Source organism: Mytilus trossulus, chromosome 14 (genome assembly GCF_036588685.1).
Source record: "Mytilus trossulus isolate FHL-02 chromosome 14, PNRI_Mtr1.1.1.hap1, whole genome shotgun sequence".
NCBI lineage: Eukaryota > Metazoa > Mollusca > Bivalvia > Mytilida > Mytilidae > Mytilus > Mytilus trossulus.
In genome coordinates, this window is record NC_086386.1 from 74598689 (window position 1) to 74623357 (window position 24669).

The window sequence follows — 24669 nt, forward strand, 5'->3', positions numbered from 1 at the left end:
GGATATGTGATATGGAATGTGTTTCGTGTTTGATTTATTTCAAGATTTCCAGATTTTATTTTAAAGCAACGCTCAGACACATAAATGTGTAACATGAGGTACATATATACATTGGTAAACATTATTTATAATACAAAGGTAACATTAAAAAAAATAAAAAAAAAATAAGACAAATTAATATACATATCACAATAAGTTATTCAGATTTTTGATAAAAGATGCCACCTGTCTATATAAATTAACATTACAGTAAGATAACATTACAGATAATTTCTGTTTACTTGGATGCTTCGTATAATAACTAGGGATATGTTGTTCTCTAAAAGTAACCAGTTGAGGAGACTTGCATATAAAAAGATAGTGGAATTCGTCTCCTACACTTTCGTTACATATGTGACATTTTCGGTCATCCGCCGGAATATTGTGCCAACGCCCAGATTCTTGCATTTTCCGGTATTTTTATTAAATAATTTTCAAAACCAAAACAGTTTTTATAACTAGAATAAAATATACCGCGGGAAGATAATTGGACATCTTGATGCCATTTTTGTATATATTGGTCTTGTAAAACCTGTTTTATCAGATGTTTGTAGTCAGCACTATCTTGATTGACAAACACATATCCTAGTCCTGTATCATTAAATATTGATTCTATAAAGTTCAGCCATTTGAATGATTGACCGCTATTTTGCATTAAACTTAATAATAATCTATACATATTACTACTTAATTTGTCACCATGCATTATCCTTCTCCAAAATGATGCCATTCTTACTTTGACTTTTATTTCTAATGGAAATCTGCCTAATTCTCCATATACCATATAGTTGGGCGTTGAAGATCTTACTCTTAGAATACGTTTACAAAAGTTTAAGTGAATTTGTTCTAAAATTTTCAGGTTTTCGTATCCCCAAATCTCACAGCCATATAAAAGAAAAGGCTCTACCATGGAATCTGAATTACCTCTTAACAATACTGCAAACATTAAAACATAAACATGCTGCAACCATACTGTATGACTTCAGAAACTCGTCTGACTGTCCTTCCGACAACGATACAAGTAGACAAGATTTGTTGCTGGCCATCAATGAACAGATAAACGTTTAGAGACAATGAAACGTCAACAGAATTTGATTACGCAACGTCATTTGCCAGACATGTTTACGGCCGCAACTTCAACTGCTTATCAAATTGCCGAGTGCCATTGAGTACAGATTCATGCCATAAATGATTCCCATCAACTGAATTGCCAAAGAATCGACTGAAGGAAAACCTTTAAAGCCCCCAAGTTCCAACCGCATAATAACTTAAACCAATTAATGGGTTGAACAAATGCAAAACCGGAAGGTGTAAAACAGAACCTAAAAACATGTCAGACAGAATTTGTTGACCTTTCTGACAATTATTTTGGCGTTTGTAACATGCAGATATCGCTTTGGACGGGCACACATTCATTCAAAAATAACACACAAATAATCTAGTGTTGCGTTTCTAAAGTCGGTCAGTATATGAGCCCAAGATATGAGTAGGTATCGCCTAATTCTCTATTTTTGCCTTGTAATTTAAATTCAAATTTCCTTCGCACTTTGCCTTTACTAAATACCATACTTTTTGTTTTTGTTATTTAGATTGAAAACATTGCATATCAAATTTTCACTCTTTTTAACAAAAAAATCTGTGCCACTTTGAGCGAATTAGGTCCAGTTTCAACTCTCAAGTCATTCTCCTATTGAGTCTACAAAAAAACGGCGGAACAGCTCATATCTCAGCAACCATGTAGAACACAAATTTTTACTTATTACACAGCAACCATGCATTTATAGTATACTTACAGGCACTAGTCTAAAAAAAAAATCATATTAAAATATATATGAAATTTATTTTGAGACAAGTGCCTGTGAGTATACTGCTTAAATTTCAACTTTGCTTTTATCAATATATTATTAATAATAACGTCCCATATTACACTAGACAAAACTAGAAATTTTCATAAGGGAGAAGGGGGAAAAGGGGGGGGGGGGGTTAAGGTGGGCATGCTCCCGTGATTCCCGAAAAGGGAGCGGGGGTTAATAAACCAACAACATTTTCTTTTACCAAACAAATAAGTTTTAGGAGATGAATGAACGATTATTTTGGCTGATCTATTAGTTGCTTATTTTAACAATCAGACAGTCCGAGAGATTATTGATAATTTTCTGATAATCATCGATTTACACGCTATCACACGATTTGATTAATTATTTAGTTAATACTATATCATGAAAAGTAAGAAGGTCAATAGAAATTTGACTCGGAGACTAGTGAACTTCGATTAAAAACTGCAAGCAAATAACCGAGCAAATAACACACAAGAGGAGAAGACACGAGGTGTACAATTTCCAAGATCCCGCCTTTTTCACCGTTTTAAATCCCATTTACCCCTCTTATTATCCAACACGTCCCTTTGTTTCACCCCTATATCATACAGACTTAAAGCGTGTCAACCCTAAGTTGAATATATTAACTTTCTAATTGTATATAATAAGACCAACTGGCGGCTTCGGCTGTTGCCTGCTCTTTGGTCGGGCTGATGTCTCCTTGACATATTCCCAATTTTAATTCTATATTTTTACCTTTATAAAACTGTAACTCCGTATCCACACCATGGCCTTGACTTTAAGCTACTGTATGGTGCATTAATCAGTCCTTTTATTAGTTTTGAAAGTTTTGAATTTTGTGAAATACTAAGGCTTTTCTACACCAGGCATAGATTACCTTAGCTGTATTTGGCAAAACTTTAAGGAATTTTGGTCCTCAATGCTCTTCAACTTCGTACTTTATTTGACTTTTTAACTTTTTTGGATTCGAGCGTCACTGGTGAGTCTTATGTAGACGAAACGCGCGTCTGGTGTATTTACTAAATTTAGTCCTGGTATCTATGATGAGTTTATTTAGTGAACTTAAAAAACATGGTAAACTTGACAAACAACTCGCACTGTTGAAATACTTTTCATTAGAGTCAACAATTCTTAACTGGGCAAAAACAGTGAAGGCAGTTAAAATTGTATTACACCATGTCTCATAAATAACAGAGATTTCTTCGCCAGAGTTATTCCTCTTTATCCGCTAACTTAATCGTTTAAGTGCATGCAAAAGAAAATTGTACATTTTTGATACATCAATGAATGTGTATATTATATATGCCATCACACCCTCAGTATTATTCAGATTCTAATTGATAAACTTTTATATATTTATAGATTTTGAAAAACCAAAGTGGAGATTTTAATTTTTATATCAAATTTTAATAATGTACAAATGTTGTAATATTGAAAGTTTTAACTCTATCGTGGACATGTAAATTGTCCGTTCAATTTGGCCCATAATCTGGTCAAAATTTTACAAAAAATTGAAAGCTAATGGCATATGGTATATGGTATACGCTAATAGCATTAAACGGGAAATAATTACACGTATGAATGATCCAATTTACACGAAAATAATAAATACGGATTAAATTGATTCAACAATCTGATTAAACATAAAAGATAACAAATTCGTCAAATATTCATGCTATCACTTGTTCAGAAAAAAACGTTGTTTTTAACAGTTCAGATTTAAATTGTTTTAATATGGTATTGAAGACTGAAATTTGAAACATTTGATATGCAGCAATCAGCAATAAAATTACTTTGTATTTCATGTTCTAGCTTGCGATCGGTTTAGGATGTATAAAATGTATTCACATTTAAGACTAGATGTCCTTTTTTTATTCTATGTTTCTGCTGTAGATTATTATCATTATATGAAATCACAGTACCCGTACATAATTCTTTTCCTTTAAATCAATTTTCTGAATTAACACTGGTATGTTAAACTTGACAAGGGCGAAGATGTGGTGTTATGTCCAGTGGCAAGTATCTCAAGCATACATTAAATAATTAACACACAAGGCATGTTCTGTAAGATATGCGTCTAGAATGAATGGCGGGAGATTTGGATAGCCAATGGAAAATGGGGGTTTGTTTGACAGAACAGAAATTTAGTTTTGCACCAAGCCATTTTCTGACCATTTGGAGTAAAGTAGCAATGTTTATTTGCCGAATGGAAAGCTCAGAACCCCCGTACACGAGCAACTAATCCCCATGTCGACAGGTGATATGGCCGTGTAGAATAAAAATATTATGATACATCTCCTGTATCAATACTGGCATGCAGCCATACTGTGCAGGTTTTTGCGACATATAGTCTAAATAGGTTTGTGTGCACGAAAACTAGTTTGACCTCACCACAGTGTGTGTCTGTACCAAGTCTGAACCATGAGTTGCTCGTCCATTCTATTGTTTCCGAGGAGTGGAGTGTTTATAGTTAATATAGTTGAACTGTCCAATACTTTTTTTTTATTATTCGTGTGTATTATCCACGTGACTCCTGAATATTTCACTCAGGACAAGCAAACATAAGTAAGCTCGATAACATGTATGTAATTCTTATCTGTCCATGCAGACACAAGTAAGCTCGATAACATGTATGTAATTCTTATCCGTCCATGCAGACATAAGTAAGCTCGATAACATGTATGTAATTCTTATCTGTCCATGCAGACACAAGTAAGCTCGATAACATGTATGTAATTCTTATCCGTCCATGCAGACATAAGTAAGCTCGATAACATGTATGTAATTCTTATCTGTCCATGCAGACATAAGTAAGCTCGATAACATGTATGTAATTCTTATCTGTCCATGCAGACACAAGTAAGCTCGATAACATGTATGTAATTCTTATCTGTCCATGCAGACACAAGTAAGCTCGATAACATGTATGTAATTCTTATCTGTCCATGCAAACATAAGTAAGCTCGATAACATGTATGTAATTCTTATCTGTCCATGCAGACATAAGTAAGTTCGATAATATGTATGTAATTCTTATCTGTCCATGAAAACATAAGTAAGTTCGATAACATGTATGTAATTCTTATCTGTCCATGCAATCATAAGTAAACTCGATAACATGTATGTAATTCTTATCTGTCCATGCAGACACTAAGTAAGCTCGATAAGATGTATGTAATTCTTATCTGTCCATGCAGACACTAAGTAAGCTCGATAACATGTATGTAATTCTTATCTGTCCATGCAGACATAAGTAAACTCGATAACATGTATGTAATTCTTATCTGTCCATGCAAACATAAGTAAGCTTGATAACATGTATGTAATTCTTATCTGTTCATGCAGACATAAGTAAGCTCGATAACATGTATGTAATTTTCATCTGTCCATGCAGACATAAGTAAGCTCGATAACATGTATGTAATTCTTATCTGTCCATGCAAACATAAGTAAGTTCGATAACATGTATGTAATTCTTATCTGTCCATGCAAACATAAGTAAGCTCGATAACATGTATGTAATTCTTATCTGTCCATGCAAACATAAGTAAGCTTGATAACATGTATGTAATTCTTATCTGTCCATGCAATCATAAGTAAGCTTGATAACATGTATGTAATTCTTATCTGTCCATGCAGACATAAGTAAGCTTGATAACATGTATGTAATTCTTATCTGTCCATGCAGACATAAGTAAGCTCGATAACATGAATGTAATTCTTATCTGTCCATGCAAACATAAGTAAGTTCGATAACATGTATGTAATTCTTATCTGTCCATGCAAACATAAGTAAACTTGATAACATGTATGTAATTCTTATCTGTCCATGCAAACATAAGTAAGCTCGATAACATGTATGTAATTCTTATCTGTCCATGCAGACATAAGTAAACTCGATAACATGTATGTAATTCTTATCTGTCCATGCAGACATAAGTAAACTCGATAACATGTATGTAATTCTTATCTGTCCATGCAGACACTAAGTAAGCTCGATAAGATGTATGTAATTCTTATCTGTCCATGCAAACATAAGTAAGTTCGATAACATGTATGTAATTCTTATCTGTCCATGCAGACATAAGTAAACTCGATAACATGTATGTAATTCTTATCTGTCCATGCAGACACTAAGTAAGCTCGATAAGATGTATGTAATTCTTATCTGTCCATGCAAACATAAGTTAGTTCGATGACATGTATGTAATTCTTATCTGTCCATGCAGACATAAGTAAACTCGATAACATGTATGTAATTCTTATCTGTCCATGCAGACATAAGTAAACTCGATAACATGTATGTAATTCTTATCTGTCCATGCAGACACTAAGTAAGCTCGATAAGATGTATGTAATTCTTATCTGTCCATGCAAACATAAGTAAGTTCGATAACATGTATGTAATTCTTATCTGTCCATGCAGACATAAGTAAACTCGATAACATGTATGTAATTCTTATCTGTCCATGCAGACACTAAGTAAGCTCGATAAGATGTATGTAATTCTTATCTGTCCATGCAGACATAAGTAAACTCGATAACATGTATGTAATTCTTATCTGTTCATGCAGACATAAGTAAGCTCGATAACATGTATGTAATTTTCATCTGTCCATGCAGACATAAGTAAGCTCGATAACATGTATGTAATTCTTATCTGTCCATGCAAACATAAGTAAGTTCGATAACATGTATGTAATTCTTATCTGTCCATGCAGACATAAGTAAACTCGATAAGATGTATGTAATTCTTATCTGTCCATGCAGACATAAGTAAGCTTGATAACATGTATGTAATTCTTATCTGTTCATGCAGACATAAGTAAGCTCGATAACATGTATGTAATTTTCATCTGTCCATGCAGACATAAGTAAGCTCGATAACATGTATGTAATTCTTATCTGTCCATGCAAACATAAGTAAGTTCGATAACATGTATGTAATTCTTATCTGTCCATGCAAACATAAGTAATTTCGATAACATGTATGTTATTCTTATCTGTCCATGCAGACACTAAGTAAGCTCGATAAGATGTATGTAATTCTTATCTGTCCATGCAAACATAAGTAAGTTCGATTACATGTATGTAATTCTTATCTGTCCATGCAAACATAAGTAAGTTTGATAACATGTATGTAATTCTTATCTGTCCATGCAGACACTAAGTAAGCTCGATAAGATGTATGTAATTCTTATCTGTCCATGCAGAGACTAAGTAAGCTCGATAACATGTATGTAATTCTTATCTGTCCATGCAAACATAAGTAAGTTCGATAACATGTATGTAATTCTTATCTGTCCATGCAAACATAAGTAAGCTCGATAACATGAATGTAATTCTTATCTGTCCATGCAATCATAAGTAAGCTTGATAACATGTATGTAATTCTTATCTGTCCATGCAGACATAAGTAAGCTTGATAACATGTATGTAATTCTTATCTGTCCATGCAGACATAAGTAAGCTCGATAACATGAATGTAATTCTTATCTGTCCATGCAAACATAAGTAAGTTCGATATCATGTATGTAATTCTTATCTGTCCATGCAAACATAAGTAAACTTGATAACATGTATGTAATTCTTATCTGTCCATGCAAACATAAGTAAGCTCGATAACATGTATGTAATTCTTATCTGTCCATGCAGACATAAGTAAACTCGATAACATGTATGTAATTCTTATCTGTCCATGCAGACATAAGTAAACTCGATAACATGTATCTAATTCTTATCTGTCCATGCAGACACTAAGTAAGCTCGATAAGATGTATGTAATTCTTATCTGTCCATGCAAACATAAGTAAGTTCGATAACATGTATGTAATTCTTATCTGTCCATGCAGACATAAGTAAACTCGATAACATGTATGTAATTCTTATCTGTCCATGCAGACACTAAGTAAGCTCGATAAGATGTATGTAATTCTTATCTGTCCATGCAAACATAAGTAAGTTCGATAACATGTATGTAATTCTTATCTGTCCATGCAGACATAAGTAAACTCGATAACATGTATGTAATTCTTATCTGTCCATGCAGACATAAGTAAACTCGATAACATGTATGTAATTCTTATCTGTCCATGCAGACACTAAGTAAGCTCGATAACATATATGTAATTCTTATCTGTCCATGCAGACATAAGTAAACTTGATAACATGTATGTAATTCTTATCTGTCCATGCAGACATAAGTAAACTTGATAACATGTATGTAATTCTTATCTGTCCATGCAGACACTAAGTAAGCTCGATAACATGTATGTAATTCTTATCTGTCCATGCAGACATAAGTAAACTCGATAACATGTATGTAATTCATATCTGTCCATGCAGACACTTTGACTAGTATTTTGTTGTTTGTTGTCTTTCACTCGATATAAAGCTTAATGTCTTTTTTCTATATAATTCATTTTCGCTTTCCTTTTCATGTTCAATTTTGCATTTTTATGCTAATTTTGCTTTCTTTTTTATGTTCAATTTTGCATTCTATTTATGTTCAGTTTTTCTTTTTTTTATGATCATTTTTTAAATCTATTTTATGTTCATTTTTTCTCTCTTTTTTATGTTCAATTTTGCTTTATATTTATTTTTTGTTCTATTTTTGCTCACTTTTAATAAAATTGAGAAATCAAATCAAAGCGACAACAACCCGACCATAGAGCAGACACCAGTCGAAGGCCACCAATGGGTCTTCAATGTAGCGAGAATTCCCGCACCCGTTGGCGTCTTTCAGCTGGCCCCATAAAATATGTATAATGTTCTTTTTTTGGCATTATTTTTTTTGTTAATGTTTGTTTTCTTATTTATGTTCATTGGTGCTTTCCTTTTTTTTTTTATGCAAGAAGACAATTTGAAACACTAATAAAATTAATTACCCTTTTAATTGTATATACTAATATCACAATAAAATTGAAAGAAATTAAATTTCTGATGGAATTCACATTATAAATATACATTGGTTTTCAAAAAAGTTTCAAACAATACTCATAAACTGTTAAATCTTAAATCCCTTTTAAGCTGAAAAAGAAATTTCAGCAAAATATATTTGACAAATTATTTGTTATATATTATATTTTATATTTTTCAAAGGGAATATGATTTAGAGGACCACCATTTGATTTTCGGGCGGAGGGGGTGGAGGTTTTGAAAATGAATATTTTGACCTGGTAAATGCCGAAAATTAATAACCTTTATAAAGACAATAATAAAACGGGAATTATTATTTTTAAACTTATAATACAGGAGTTAATCGTGTACAAAAGTGTTAATAAATTTTCTTGCTACAAAGTCACGGAAAGATATAAGCATGCGTAGTATTAGTTACAGATGAAATTGAATCGGCAATCCGAAAAAAAATCCCCCACTCACCACACCAGATGCAGTATATCTACGTATTGATCGACTCTACAACTTTTTTTCACATTAATTCGACGATTTTCCCTCCTAACTGCATGTATATGCATTTCCTTTTATTCATGTTATTAATGACAGGAAATTCGAGATTCTAACATATATTTCAGATTTAAACTCTTGTTTTTACAAATCTCTCAGCATATATTATGATATCATTACTCTTCAAACCATAAAAGTGATTACCAATAAAAATAAACAAATAATAATGCTTAAAACGGTATGATGTAATATTTCTCTGTTAAATGTATCTAGGCTTTGACAACAAAAATAAAAAAAAACATTTGGCTTTCAAATTGAAATAATCTTAATTCTGCATAAATGCAGTCAACAAGATAACGGCATGCCATGTAATAAAATATTTATAAAAAAAAATCATATGTTTGCAAGTTTCGGTTATTATATATTAAAAAAATATTCAATTCACATTCTAACCTTTGAAAAAAACACTATATGAAAATATATTTAAAAGATTTGTTTTTAGTCAGCTAAGGACATCGTGAATTTCTACGGTAACGGTATCGGTCTGTTAGTGATCATGACACTAAAGTAATTACATTACAAACTCAACCAAAAAAGTGTCGCCAAATATAATGTCCGAATGTGAGGATGAAGTTAATACTTATCTTATCATTTGATAAAAATCGCATAACTAATCAAGATTAAATAATAAAAGAAGTAAACATCATATTTAGGACTCCTTATATGTTTAAGTACTGTTGACCTTTTTAAGCTTAAATGATTTACAGATTTAGATGAATATGTCCGAATAAGTATATTTGGCTTGGCCATATTCAGGTAATGTAAAATTATTTTTGTTGTAGTTAGGTGATAAAATCAAAATTAACAACACATTTTCTTACATAAAGACCTGAGGTAAGAGTTACTGTTTTAGTTCAACACATAAACAGGTTAGCATTTTGGACAATGGATTTACAACAATATAATACAAGTACAACAAAAACAAATAAACGAATAAAAAATAATAAAAAATAAACATTACGGTTCCTATATATATGTAAAATATAATAAAGTAACATGATTGTCTTGTAGCAATTTACAGCTGATTTAATTGAATGTGTAGGCAAAGGTAATAACTTTGGTAAGCTCCCTTGCTAGCTGAACTGTGAAGGTAAGGTATATTACCCTCCTTTCGAAGTAGCCTTGTCCTACATACTGATAAATTAGTGATCTGTCGGACTAGTCTACTCTTAAAGGAGGGTTGTTTACCTAACCTAATAATGACTTAACGGTTCAGCCAGCAAGCAAGCTAACCAAACATATTACCTTTGTCTTCACACTCAATGGAATCGGCTGTAAAGTCTCTTAGTTGATGAGACTAATACTATACTGTGAAAGATAGACTACGAAAATGGTTTCAGATTTCATTCCCTGAAATTAAAAACATGTATTGCAATATTCTTTTCTCTAGTATGCTGCATTCTGTTATTTCAGCAAAACAGAGGTACACTAAACGTTTATGTTTCCCTGATAAGTTGACTTAATTGAGATCATTTTATTCAAGCTTAATTCAGATCTTTTTCCCTTTGGTTTTGTTTCGGAAAAAAATTAACCAGCGTTCAATTGTGCATTCGGAACGATTTAATCAGATATATCATTAAGCAAATAATACCATTTTCCTTTTCTTTGCCTGACATGGCATTGATGTCGCGGATTAAAAGGACAGCTCGACTGGTCATACTTTTTCTAATTCACTCAGGATCCTTATTTATCTCTTCAGAATTATAAGTTAGAAGGACAGCTCGACTGGTCATACTTTTTCTAATTCACTCAGGATCCTTATTTATCTCTTCAGAATAATAAGTTAGAAGGACAGCTCGACTGGTCATACTTTTTCTAATTCACTCAAGATCCTTTTTTATCTCATCAGAATAATAAGTTAGAAGGACAGCTCGATTAGTCATAATTTTTCTCATACAGTAGAATCTTTATCAACTTTTTAAATTTGTATCAATTTCAAATTCAATATGGTCCATGCTGGCCACACTATGACTATTTGCAAGTCTTTGGTAAGCGTCGACATCTTCCTCGTCGTCGGTGTGACACATGATATCACCATTGACGGACATGTTGGCGTTTTCATCCTGCTTCTCTGTGTCCTTTTTGTGGGCTTTGGGCAGATTTTTCATGGATATGTTCATGTATTTAAATGCATTGAGTAGGAAGATTCCTCCCACTACAGTTATAAAACCTAAAAAGAAAGATAGTATATCCTTCCAGTCCATGTAGAAAAAGTCTTTGAACAATACAGCTGATAAAGAGACTACACATGACGTAAACAATACGTAATAAATTGGAGTCACTACCGCGGTATTGAATATATCTAACGCACGATTAAGGAAATTCAACTGTACTAATATACATGTGATAACTATAGCAAGCATCAAATAAGTAAACCAGTTCGTGAATTGCTGGTCCCCTTTTATTGTCTGTGTAACAGCTACACCCATTCCTTTACAACCCATCACAGTAAAAGCGCCGAGAGTTGCGCAGATAGTGACGTAAACCATTACAGATTTACTTCCGTATCGAGGTGCTAGATATATCATGAACACCATTGATATAACCAAAAGTAGCAGACAAAATACGATGAAACCTACAAAATAAAAAAAAAGCATAAACAGAATGAACATGCAAAGAATTATTTTTCAAATTCAGCTACCTGAGTATCTGATATCAGCCCTGGTTCTTCTTTTTTTCATGAAATGTTTCTAAAACTGTTGTTGGTCTTTATGTTATTTTTCAGGTTTTTTTTTACCATTGTTCTGAGTTTTCATTTCACTTCGATTTCTTCTAGCTCTTTTATTTATAATATAATATTTTTTACTATAAAAAATATACAGTTTTCTCATTTTCATTTCTTTTTTTGTAGCCATTTATGAATAAATAAAGATTTGAATAAAATGAAAATTACACTTTGTACATTTCGTATTTATTTTCACCAGGACCAACCAAAAAGTCAACATTGAAATGTTCTTAGACATTATGCTGTACAGTTATTCTGAATTGACTATTAACAATATTACAAATACATAAACCTCATATCCACACTAATCTGTGTCCACACTTGTAACATTACAAATATATTACCTGGCTCTTGAACTTTTTCTAACATTTGATCCATTGTGTGAACTTTGGTCTCTTTTGGAGAATGCATAACCATGACTGTTGATCCAATCACACACAATCCACAGCTCACTTTACCTATTATATTCAGTCTTTCTTTCAGAAAAATTGAGGACATAACAGCTCTGAAAAGGGAGGGAGTTGTTGATAAACAAAATGATACAAATAACAACAGGTTTGCTAAAACATTTAATAATCATTCATCTAAACGGTTATTTAGAATACATATATAAACGGGAAGGATCATTAAATTTTACATAAATAAATATAATAATGAGTTGATGAAACAATGAGATGAAAAACGAAATCGATGGTATTCTACCCATAGAAAACAATATTGAAGGGTAATAACGTCCTTTTCCATGATGATTTAATAGATTTGTTGCTTATTCACACAAGATCAAGTCATTTAGAAAACTTGAAAAGAAATTTCGCTCAAACCAGTTCTAGGGGCCATATCAAATTGCAGTGAGGTGAGATTTATTTTTGGCCATGTTGAAGGTGTCATTGTATACGTGATTTTGAGATGATGGAGAAAAGCTATAAAAACGTTGTTCCTTTCCTTTTTTCCCTTTTTTTTGTGGTACACATGTACTAATTTTGTGTCATGGATGGATATCCCATATCTTTTGTTTTTCTATTATATGTATGATGTAAAATTATACTTACGCCACAATAACACTCAGAGCGCCCAGTGGTGTAACCAATGTTGCTGGGGCAAATGCGTAGGCAACAAAATTGAGTATTTCTCCGAAAATCACTGAAATAATACACAGCAAATTTAGAACTGTTATATATTCGTAAACACTAATCGTTTGGAAAAAACAAAACTAAGTACAGTGTACAAAATGTAGTAAATATTAAAAATCTTGCACCTTTTTATTTGGTTAAATGTTCATATAAGGTATTCTTGAACTATTTGTTATTGCTTGACCCTAATAGATGTTAATTTGCAATACAAATAACTTGTAATAAGTGCTGTTTAATTTACAAAGTATAATCAAGACATTGATTTTATATCGTATGCTTTAATACATTGACAAGTGGCACCAATAGTTCCCATACCAATCCCTATCATACTGTAAAGACACATATGTATTTGTTGCTATGGTAACTTACTCAGGAACATTCCAAGCCACCACAGCCACTCTTTTAGATATCCATATCCACCCTGATCTGTAATTATATTTATTATATATTATTTTGAATATATATTTGTCATAAATGCATTTTTTTCTTCCTCAAGGGCTTGTCAGCATATAAATAAAACGTATAAAATTTAAGAAAAAACAAACAAACAAACAACATAATGCTTTTTGCTCTTTTGCCGGGTTGTTGCCTCTTTGACACATTCCCGATTTCCATTCTCAATTTTATTATAATATAGGAAGTAAATAAATCGGGAGCTTTTGCGATTTGTTCAGTGCAAATCGCATTCAATAGGGACATGGAACCTTTACATGGTCTTTTACTTTTTGTGTCTAAGTTAGGTAAAATGTTAAATAATGTTAAGATAATATATCTAGCAATACAGAAGTGACATGCTCAAACGTATGTGTTGCAATCTACTTTTTTATGAATGAAACAATAAGCAGCTTAATATTTAACGAAGACAAAAATGGTTGCAATTTCTGGAACCGATCTCCAATAAACGACGAAATATATAAACATATAAATACATTTGATTTGGTCTCCTTGCTTTTGTTTTAAAGTTTGATCAAATGTTCGTTGTAGTCTGCGTTTTAGTTTTCTCTTACCGGCTCTTGTTCCTCTCCGTTTAGCGATTCGTATTAATCCCCGTTTCTTGAAGATGAAGCTGCTGCCAATGAATGCGTTGGAGATGACGGCTAAACTAAAGCCATTCCAGAAGCCATAGATATCTTCATCAGATACCATATGTTCTGTGGGTTCTGTTACGTTCGGAAGGGGGGATTGAGTAGTATTAGGGTCAGACATCTGAAAAATCAAGAGAATTCCAGCATAAGTGTCATTATATAAATGAGAGACTACTAAGCCTTAATAAAATAAACCTCTAAGGCCAAATAAATAAATATGTGTGCTTCCTATTTCCCTAGCTACCTTATATTTCAATAGTGGTTACTATTTTTCAGCATCAGTGACTGAATTCCAGTGTCGTTAACTAATTTCAAGTATTAGAAGTTAATTTCAGTTTTATTATCTTATTTTCATTGTTAGTAACTGAATTTCAGTATCAGTCACTGATTTTCAGTATTAATCGCTGATTTTTAGTATTAATCGCTGATTATTCTAATTTTCAGTAATAGTAACTGATTATTTTAAATCAAATTCTTGTCAATTTGCTTTGTGTTCTTGACTACTTCTGGCTTGTTAAAAGCTATCCTGTTCTGATTGTATTATACTTGATCTTTTATCTAAACATGTTTAATATTTCAGAACTGATATATTAAGTAAACATTTCAACGTAAAATCAGAACGGACCTGGATTTTTGTACAACCAAGGGGCATACTTAATTTTCCAAGGCCAATTGGATTTAAAATTGGTAATTTTATCAGATTAATCTATAATTTTTATAAATTTTCAAAACTTGATATGTCATTAAAATGTTTGACATAGCTACGTGCCCAAAGACCACAAACCATTGAATCGATCATTTATGAAAATGAAAGTATTATCCATAATTCTTATTCCGAAAAAAAATATGTGGTTTTTTAATTAAATATCGAAAGACGACCCTCTTAATATTTTTAATAAGCTAGACGTGTAGGTTGTGAAATACCCTAACAAGTGAATGATTCGGAACTGAAAGTAAAAGTACATTCTGTAAATGCCTATAAAGACCAGGGATATTTGTGACTGGACGTTACATAAACAACAATTAAGCATGACACATATTGAGCACAATAACGGGTGCCAGATGTGTGTGAGGATCTGCTTACCCTTCCGGAGCACCTGAGATCACACCAAATTTTTGGCGAAGTTCGTGTTGCTTAGTTTTTATTTATTTTTTTATGTTGTGTCTTGCCGTAACTTTTATTTGTCTGCTGGTCTTTTTCTCTTTAAGCCATGGTGTTGTCATTTTATTTTTGACTTATGTGTTTGAATGTTCCTCTGGTATCGTTTGTCTCTCTTTTTTGTTTTAAAGAAAGACTACATTTGAAACCATCTGATGAAGGAACAACTATAGACAAATATGGAAGGAGATTTGAAATGAAGCATTGCCAAACTTCAATACAAATGTATAACCTATCAAACAAGTTTTTTTGTACTTGTTTGATAATTGCACATATGGCGGTATGCCTTAATATACAACTTGTTCAACATTCAAGTGTTATAAATAATTACAGTTCACTAGTGGATCACAGTGCTAACATTCTGGAGGGAAACAATTTTGCCTTACTTCTGAATTAACTAAATGATGAAGTTTTAATATCTTTATATGATACATTCTCCAAATTCCATTAGATTTTTAAACAGTCCTAATCCTTATAGAAAGCAACAAGAGAGAAAAAAAAATAGAATTTATTTTACCCCAGTGAAACCGACATTGTTACCTGACGCCATGGAAGAAAATACATATGCAGTGTCATGTCTGATATGATTTTGTGAGAATAATATTAAGCCTTTCACAGTTGAATTATTTACAAGGTCATTTTGAGAACTTACCGCCATATACGATGGTAGGGATGGGTTTACAGATTAGAGAACGTTGGGCTATTATTATACAGAAAAAAATAACTTTAAAAAAAACTATAGAGAACAATACGTCAAATTAAAAAAAAACTGACAAAAATTGAGGTGCTAAATTAAAGAAATAGGGAAAAAGGTACCAAAAAAAAAGCCATATAGAATCCTTTTTGGTATGTTTCATTTTTCTATAATTGAAGTTATTACCTCTGCTAAAGATGTGAAGTTCTCCATTTGAATTATCTTTTTCATACTCTTGTTTAGATCTATCTGCAAGTATTTAAAATACATGTATTAGAATAAAAAATTAGTTTAAAATCATCAATTCTTTGTAATAATTAAACAAAAGTGAACTTTAAATATATAGATATAAGAAGATGAGGTATGAGTGGCAATGAGTCAACTCTCCATCCAAGTCACAATTTATAAAAGAAAAACCATTATAAGTCAAGGTACGGTCTCCATATATATGTTTTTATGAAGGTCCTAACTTGTTGGAGACTATTTTCGAAGAAAATGGCGTTTTAAAACTATTTTTAAAGCTAGATTAATTAACCTCAGTGGCGGGTCCTGGGGGAGGGTTCTGGGGGTTGGAAAAAAACCCTTTTTTTGGACGATGCATATAGTTGGAACCCCATCTTTACTCTGGGTTGGGAACCCCTCTTTTTTAAAATGGCTAGATCCGCCCCTGAACCTGGAACCCTGTACCTCCAACTTGTACGATGGTTGTCAATAGTCCGAGACCATTAAATTGAGTAAAGTAATGGGGTTTATAGTAAATATTAGTAATGGGGTATATGAATTAAACGTATATGTTTCGACTTTCCCTTTTAAATTGCAGCATAGTCATTATTAGCCTAGTTTGACCTAGTTTAAAAGTGTCAAGTTGTTTCTAATAAGTGATCAACAAAAGGAGAGTTGACCTATTTCAGTTAGAATTTGATATTCTAGTCGAAATTCAATATTTTTTTTATAATTATCTGATATGTGTATATGCATAACATATTAATGATTCATTTTGTTTCTATAATTTTCTCATTATCGGGTATTTAGAACACACCCGTGATATCGTGGGTCCGTGACTGAATTAAGGTATATAACTATGCGCAAGCCTTATTTTAGTATTAGTATTGTCATCTGATCAAGTCATGCCGATTATAAGATACACAGATTTTCTCTGCTTTCAAATCTTTCTGTTTGAACCCGTCGAACTGGAACTTATCAATTATTGGTAATATTAATTATTTGGAAAACAAAAGGTCCTGGAATGGAGTATTTTTTAATCAACAACATTGTCCTATATTAGTTATAAATAAAGATGAATTTTTTTATTCGCTGTTTTACGTCATGTATGCCCACTAACAAATTGAAAACTGTTCCTTATTTTTAGTCTTGTTATCTTAGAAAGTCTTACTGATTAAAATACTACAATAGGTAGCTATTTGACAATTTAGTAGTGTCAACCCTGTGATTATGACCCGTGTATATAGCATATTAACCCTGAATACACCGTTTGGTGGTGCACCTGTCAGATGCGGATTAGGTAATAGGTAACAGGTGAATATACTATTGGTATCGGTATCGGACTCGACCCGGAACTTCTTAATTATTGGCAATATTAATTACGTGGAAAACAAAAGGGCCTAGAGTGGTGTATTTTTCAATCTACACCTTTGTACTATATTAGTGATATATAAAGTTGAATTCTTTGATTCGTCGTTTTTACGTGATGACGGCTGTTAAATTGGACTTCGTAATTTTAGTATTATAGATACTATTAGTAAGGCATTCTTTGTAAAACTATAGAAGTATTATATTACCAATATAATATACTTCCATGGTAAAACTATAATTGCATACGAACGAACAAGACTCGAATAGCATCACTGCTTGCACAACCTATAAAACCCACAAAATTATAAATGTGATTACTGTTTTGGTGTTAGATTTTCATTAAAGCTTCCGAAACTGAAAGTTGATAGCACATACATTGTAAAGGTACAATGGAGGACTTGCTCGTCAAATATCTCTGATTTCATAGATAAAATAGTGTAGAGAAAAATGAGAGCACTGTGTCCCTTATTTATTTCAGTTCACGTTTATTACCGATAATGGGTTAGAGACATTAATGTATAAGATAAACGTAGGAGTAATCGTTATTTAAATGTTTATGCTATGGCAGTGGCAAGTATTTCATGCATTTTCAGACCAAAATACATACGATAAACTTAGCCACATTATTTATGTATGTGCCTGTCCCAAGTCAGGAGCCTGTAGTTCAGTGGTTGTCGTTTGTTTATGTGTTACATATTTGTTTTTCGTTCATTTTTTTTTACATAAATAAGGCCGTTAGTTTTCTCGTTTGAATTGTTTTACATTATCTTATCGGGGCCTTTTACAGCTGACTATGCGGTATGGGCTTTGCTCATTGTTGAAGGCCGTACGGTTACCTATAGTTGTTAATGTTTGTGTCATTTTGGTCTTTTGTGGATAGTTGTTTCATTGGAAATCATACCACATCTTCTTTTTTATATTAGGCGTAATCATTTATTCAGATTTCTTTTGAATATCAACATTAAGGGTCATGGTGAGACAGCATCTAAACAAACCAAAATAAACCAAGAGGCTAACGATGTCCATTATATGAGGCGCTGAATAGTCCAAGATCTAGAGAAGTTGTCCATGTACACAAAATGTGAATTCCTTAAATTATCGGACGAAAAGTGTGAATGGGGTTTACGGATGAAGAATAGTGCAACAAAGGGGGGGGGGGGGGGTGATGGGTTTTTAAAAACAAAGAATAGAGAATAATCGGGTAATAAAACATATAGAATGGAGAAAAACGGGTTGCTTAAGCAAAAAAAAACGAAAATAGTAGGGGAGAAAAAGAATATACAATTATAGGAAAAAAACAAATAGGAGAATGATCATTAAAATTAAAAAAAAATACACAGATAAAATTGACCCCCCTTCAGATCCTTGTTTAGTAAACATCTGTGAGACATCAACTTAAGAGTTCAAGGCCAGTGAACCTTTGTCCATTTGTCTAGTCATTTTAAAGATATTTTATGTTTGAGTTTATCAATTTTGTATCATGAATATCGTAAACAAATATCTTTGTTGATACTCAGCGTATTTTCAAAAATAGAATATTTATCTCAAAATACACTTTTATCTTCTTAAATGAAATAGTGTATCTATATATGGCTCCCTATATCAGTCTACACTGTATTGGTGTCGCATTCACTTACATCATCGAACACATCTAAATATGGAAATGTCGATTTTATTTTTATTATTATCGCAAAAATATTTAGAAGGCACAATTACAAAAAAATACTGTCTGCCACTTTTAAGATTTCATACCACTGGTATCTTATCTATTTCCACCGCCAATCCCCGAAGTTCGCAGTTCTAATTTAACAAGATCTATTGATTGTGAGATGTATACAGTAATTGCCGCTTGAAATTGCAGTTGTGATTGTAAACCTTTCTCTAGAATTGGTTTCTTTGTCTGGGCGTACAGTTCTGGACGTACGGTTTTCAACCAAGAGCATCGTTGGAATCCAAATATGTACGGATTGATTCCTGACAATCTATTTCCCATTTCACAGAGAATGGGCCCACTTTGTTGACGATGTTAAAATCCCCAAAATACGTATTCGTTACTTTGTTTGATTTTCAAAGACAGTTCTTATTCCGATTAAAAAATAAATTTAGGGATATGAAATTTAAACTCCGGTAATTTGTTTACAGGCATTAACTCCCACGAATTCTCAACGTGTTATTCACACATTCTGATTCCATTTAAGTTTTGATCAAATATATATCTAAATATATTTAATCTTCATAAGTACGTATCTATTAATTCACCTCTACACAGCGTTATACGAAGATTTGTCCAAGCCTTATTCTAATATTAAATCAGAGCTCCGTCATGGTCATATGGCACTGAATAAATTTATTGGTGCCAAATATAGATTGTTTGTAATCAACGTAGGAGTGACTGCTTTGGATTTTTAACACGACATAGATGTTATCAAGAAATTTTGTTCTGTCATGTCATTTTATGTGGTGATCTCAACAATGCTGACAATTCGTTCGTTTACTTTTCGAACAACCTTTATACAAAACTTCAATCGATTGGTTTATTGTAGATGCTATATCATGGTGGCCAGTTTGTGTTGGTAGAGCAGAAAAACTAACAATAAAATAAACAAGCGCACTTTGGCACGAGTGGGGTTAAAATCCTCAATTATAGTACTGACAGACCAGTGGTCACTTTAGAGACAACCAGTGCCTTTAAGGATCCAAGAGCCCTCGTATATTGAGCAAAGATCTCTGCCAATAGAGCTAGGCCCAACCCCAGTATGGTGCGACGAAAACTAGATTGTGGGCATATTTCCTGCTAACATGTGTTTGGTGATTGATGATAAATGCCATTTATATCCTCAAATTTGTTAATAAGCAACAAGCTACTTTCAAGTAACAGCTAAGTAGGAAAGACAATATACTATATCAAGCAATCTGAATAAAATATAGTTCTCTTGTTTCGTTATGATCATTCGACTCTATATATATATATATATATATACAACTCGTCTAAACATCAACCCAACAATGTTAGATCTGTAAATTTGCTTTCGCAAATTTTTGGTTCTTCCCTCGCCGGGATTCGAACCCATGCTACTGTGATATCGTGACACCAAATCGCCTGCACTGCAGCCGTCCCGCTAGACCACACGACCACCTGGGCTCTCAAAAAAAGAGCTTTCGGTGGCCATATGTTACCTTTCCACGTCAGTTTTAATCTAGCGGCGTACTACAGTACATGATATATTAGGCATGAAGATGTTATTGTTAAAGATCAGCTAAATTATCTATAGTAAAGGATCCTACAAATTAATGTAAGATACAGTCACAGAAAATAATTATATTCATAAGTACGTCTGAGTCAGTGACTCAGACGTACTTATGTATATATATATATATATATATATTGGTGTCACGATATCACAGTAGTATGGGTTCGAATCCCGGCGAGGGAAGAACCAAAAATTTGCGAAATCAAATTGATCTAACATTGTTGGGTTGATGTTTAGACGAGTTGATGTTTAGACGAGTTGTATATATATATAAAGGCCCTCGGGCTGATATTGATGTCTCGGGATGATACGACATATGATACGGATTTTGCCATGTATTATACGCTTTATCATATATTTCAACAGAACTGTTTTCTGATCCATAGCACTGGGTTACCTTCAGTTCTGCTTTTGTCTTGTTTCAAAGCCTAAAATAACTGCTCAATTATTTATACGAAGCACCTGGTTTACCTTACAATCTGTTGTTTTGAAAATATTTTGTTTATTATTGTATTTATTTGAGTGTTTTGTATTTTTTTTATAGTTGCATTTAGTGTGCAAAAAAATATGTTGTAAAAACTTGATGTTCGTGACGTCATATAAAAAAAAAAAAAAAAAGCATGCGAAACGGGTTTTACCATGCGATACGGGTTTTACCATGCGATACGGGGTATGCGATACGGGTTTAGCTATGCGATACGGGGTATGCGATACAGGGTAGGTGATACAGACTGGAAAAACGAACCTTTGTTAGATATACAAATACTGTATTTTGTAGTAAATATATGATAAATATCAATATCTCGTATTCCAACAATAGTTCTACGTTTTAAAGTTTCCAATACGCATACCGGTATTAAGCAATTTATGTAACGGTTAGACCATAGAACAGTATGAAGGGCTAAATATACTTTATTACCCTTAATTTAAACTTTATGAACTCAGACTTTTAATTAGGTGGTCGTATAAGGTGAGTATGACATAAAACGGTTATTTAAAAGGAACGATTAAAAAGCAAACAATAAATAGAAAATTGAATGTCACAAAGTAGAATTATAGTGCTAATGTAGAGTTTCGAAAATGCATTGATATATGCATTTTGTTCCATCAATAGAAATAAAATAAAACAATCCACAGTCCTTGATAAACAGCTGACATCATTGAACGCTATTATTTTTTATTGATAATTATATACATTTGTATGTTAAATATTTTTCATACATTTAACACAATTCATATATTTATTTTTTATTTATCCGTTTATTTATCAGTTTGGTAGTATTCTCTCATTTGTTTATTTATTTCTCACGAAATACCACTGTTTCTTCACCTAAGTTAGTTTGAACATTTTACTTAATTGGTCATCCAGTAGCAAATATTTCATGCATTTTCAAGACGAACAGTCAGTCTACTTGAATATAGGAGAATCTGTTATAAATACTTAGATTATTGTCTTCAGTGGCGTAGAATAAGACGTTAAAAAAGCGCGGGGTAGGGGAGGGGAGATTGGAGCTGTTGAGAAAAGTGATACAATCGATTTAGAAAGAAAATAACCCAGGAAGATATCTATAGTCTATACTAGTCAGTAGTAAGGGTTTCGTTTTTATTATATTTTCCCAAATAATGTTATGATTATTACTATGCGAATTATTTTTGTCAGGATATTTATTTATTATTTAATGGCGACAAAGTGATATTGTATACATGTTACATTACATAAGACGAGCTGTTATTATTTGTCAATTAGATCTATATCCAGCTTTGTCGTGTAACACAGAAGTCTTCTCGTTGTCAACAATAGCTAATCAATAAAGCCAGGTAAAGTAATTGATTAATTATATAAAAAAATGATAGAAAAATGTGAGATTATTGATTAAAAGGGAGGCTTAATTCAATTATCACTACAGATTATTATTTTGAAATGTGCCACTTCATAAATTGACAAGTCGACACAAATATGACAGAACTCAATATGACCTTCTCTCTCTCTCTCTATCTTTAAAAACCTTTTCTGTAATTTGATTAAACTAAGTTAGATGATGGTTTTTGGTTTTAAATATTTCTTTTTGTATCAAATTCACAATTGTGAATTAATTACACTATAGATTATAATTTTGAAATGTGCCACTTCAAGTCGACGAAAATATGACAGAACATAATCTCTCTCTCTCTCTAAGTCTTTGTCTTTTAAATTTCTATAAATTTATTTTAGTTAGTTTTAAAGTGAGAAGAAATGTTACACAAGGGCGGATCCAGCCATTTTAAAAGGGGGGTTCCCAACCCAGAGTAAAGGGAGGGGGTTCCAACTATTTGCTCCCATTCAAATGCATTGATCGTCAAAAAAGGGGGTTCCAACCCCCGCAACCACCCCCCTGTGGATCCGCCAATGATGTATGTTACTGGATGATGGTTTTGGTTTATCTGTTTCTCTTTTGTATTGACTATCTTGAATAAAAGGTCGACAACCCAAAAATATGAAGGGTTCTTCTCTCTTTTTTCTTTTCTATAAATGATTTTAGTTAGTAAGATGATGGTTCTGGTTTTTTTTTATCTTTCTTTTTATATCAAATAGACAATTTTGAATTAAAGATCAATAACTATTAATAAGGGGTTGTAACCCGCTTTTCTTCGTCATTGTATAGAAATTTAACAAATCAAAAATCTTTTCAATTTAAAAAAAATGTTAATTCATGAGAGCTCCATCTGTTGCTCGACATTTATTACTGAATTTTGTTTAAATGAAAATTTTATTGACCATCATATTTCCATATCAGAGGGTCTGGGAGGGGTTTACTAATTGAGTGGGTAAATTCTACGGAATAATGGACCAACAAATCTAGTTGAGCATGTACAAGAATAAGCAAAATATAACGAACAGAGAAAATGTCGAAAAGAATAAAGAATGGAGAAATACGAAACGGAGAACTTTTAAGAATACTTTTAACTTAAATGAAGGGTCCCTTTCAATACCCTCAATAGGTGTGTCGAGTATAAAGACAATGCATGAATTTAATAAACAATACAGGGTAAATATTTAGAAAAAATATTTCAACAAATGAGAATATTTTATTACGGATAGCCATATACATATTTAATTTGTAACTTTAATAAAATACGCGAAATAAGAGAGCATGCGTTCAAGATTCAAATAAAGTAAATTTCTGAATTTTTATATATTAAAAAAGATGATATTCTAATCAGAGGAAGGTTACATCTTAAATATATAACACATATATAAGTAAGTAACTACTTACCTCGTTAGTACTGACGCTGGAGACGGTAAAATAAATGTAGTTTTCAACTCAATTTCAAATATCACTTTTTTTAAATGAATATTGTAAACACGGTATCTCCACCGGTGACCTCATGTCCAAACAACGCTTAGTTGATCAGTAGATATGGGGATTGTCCATTCATGTAAACAATGTACCTGGAATCTACCTGAGTGTTTACTCAACCCAAACGTAGGTATGTTCTGATACGGTTAAAAATAGCTTTCAGATCAGGTGATCACATTTTTGCGTCATATTATCAACGGGGGTTTCTCAAGTTGACAGGTATAAGAGCGAAATATGAAACGTTGAAAATGAATCATATAGATTTTATTTTATTTAAAGTGCAACCTGATACAATATACATAAAATTACAATTACATTTCAATACATTAGCAATAGTATACCATATCGGCCAG

At 32.3% G+C, this 24669-nt stretch overlaps 1 protein-coding gene across 2 annotated transcripts; it reads right to left on the reverse strand.

Moving 5' to 3' along the window:
- Positions 1-8751: 8751 nt before the first annotated feature.
- On the reverse strand, positions 8752-24431 carry LOC134696214 (magnesium transporter NIPA2-like). 2 transcript variants are annotated; one of them, XM_063557891.1, is made up of 7 exons: positions 24233-24428; positions 16321-16383; positions 14204-14402; positions 13566-13622; positions 13116-13206; positions 12411-12571; positions 8752-11916 (listed from the first exon to the last, which is right to left on the reverse strand). In XM_063557891.1, exons 2-7 carry the CDS (start codon positions 16363-16365, stop codon positions 11252-11254), a joined length of 1218 nt encoding a protein of 405 aa, XP_063413961.1. In that variant the 5' UTR covers positions 16366-16383; positions 24233-24428; the 3' UTR covers positions 8752-11251. The 2 variants fall into 2 exon arrangements, with proteins under 2 accessions (XP_063413961.1, XP_063413962.1); XM_063557892.1 differs by lacking the exon at positions 16321-16383 and having other exon boundaries at positions 24233-24431.
- Positions 24432-24669: the final 238 nt, after the last annotated feature.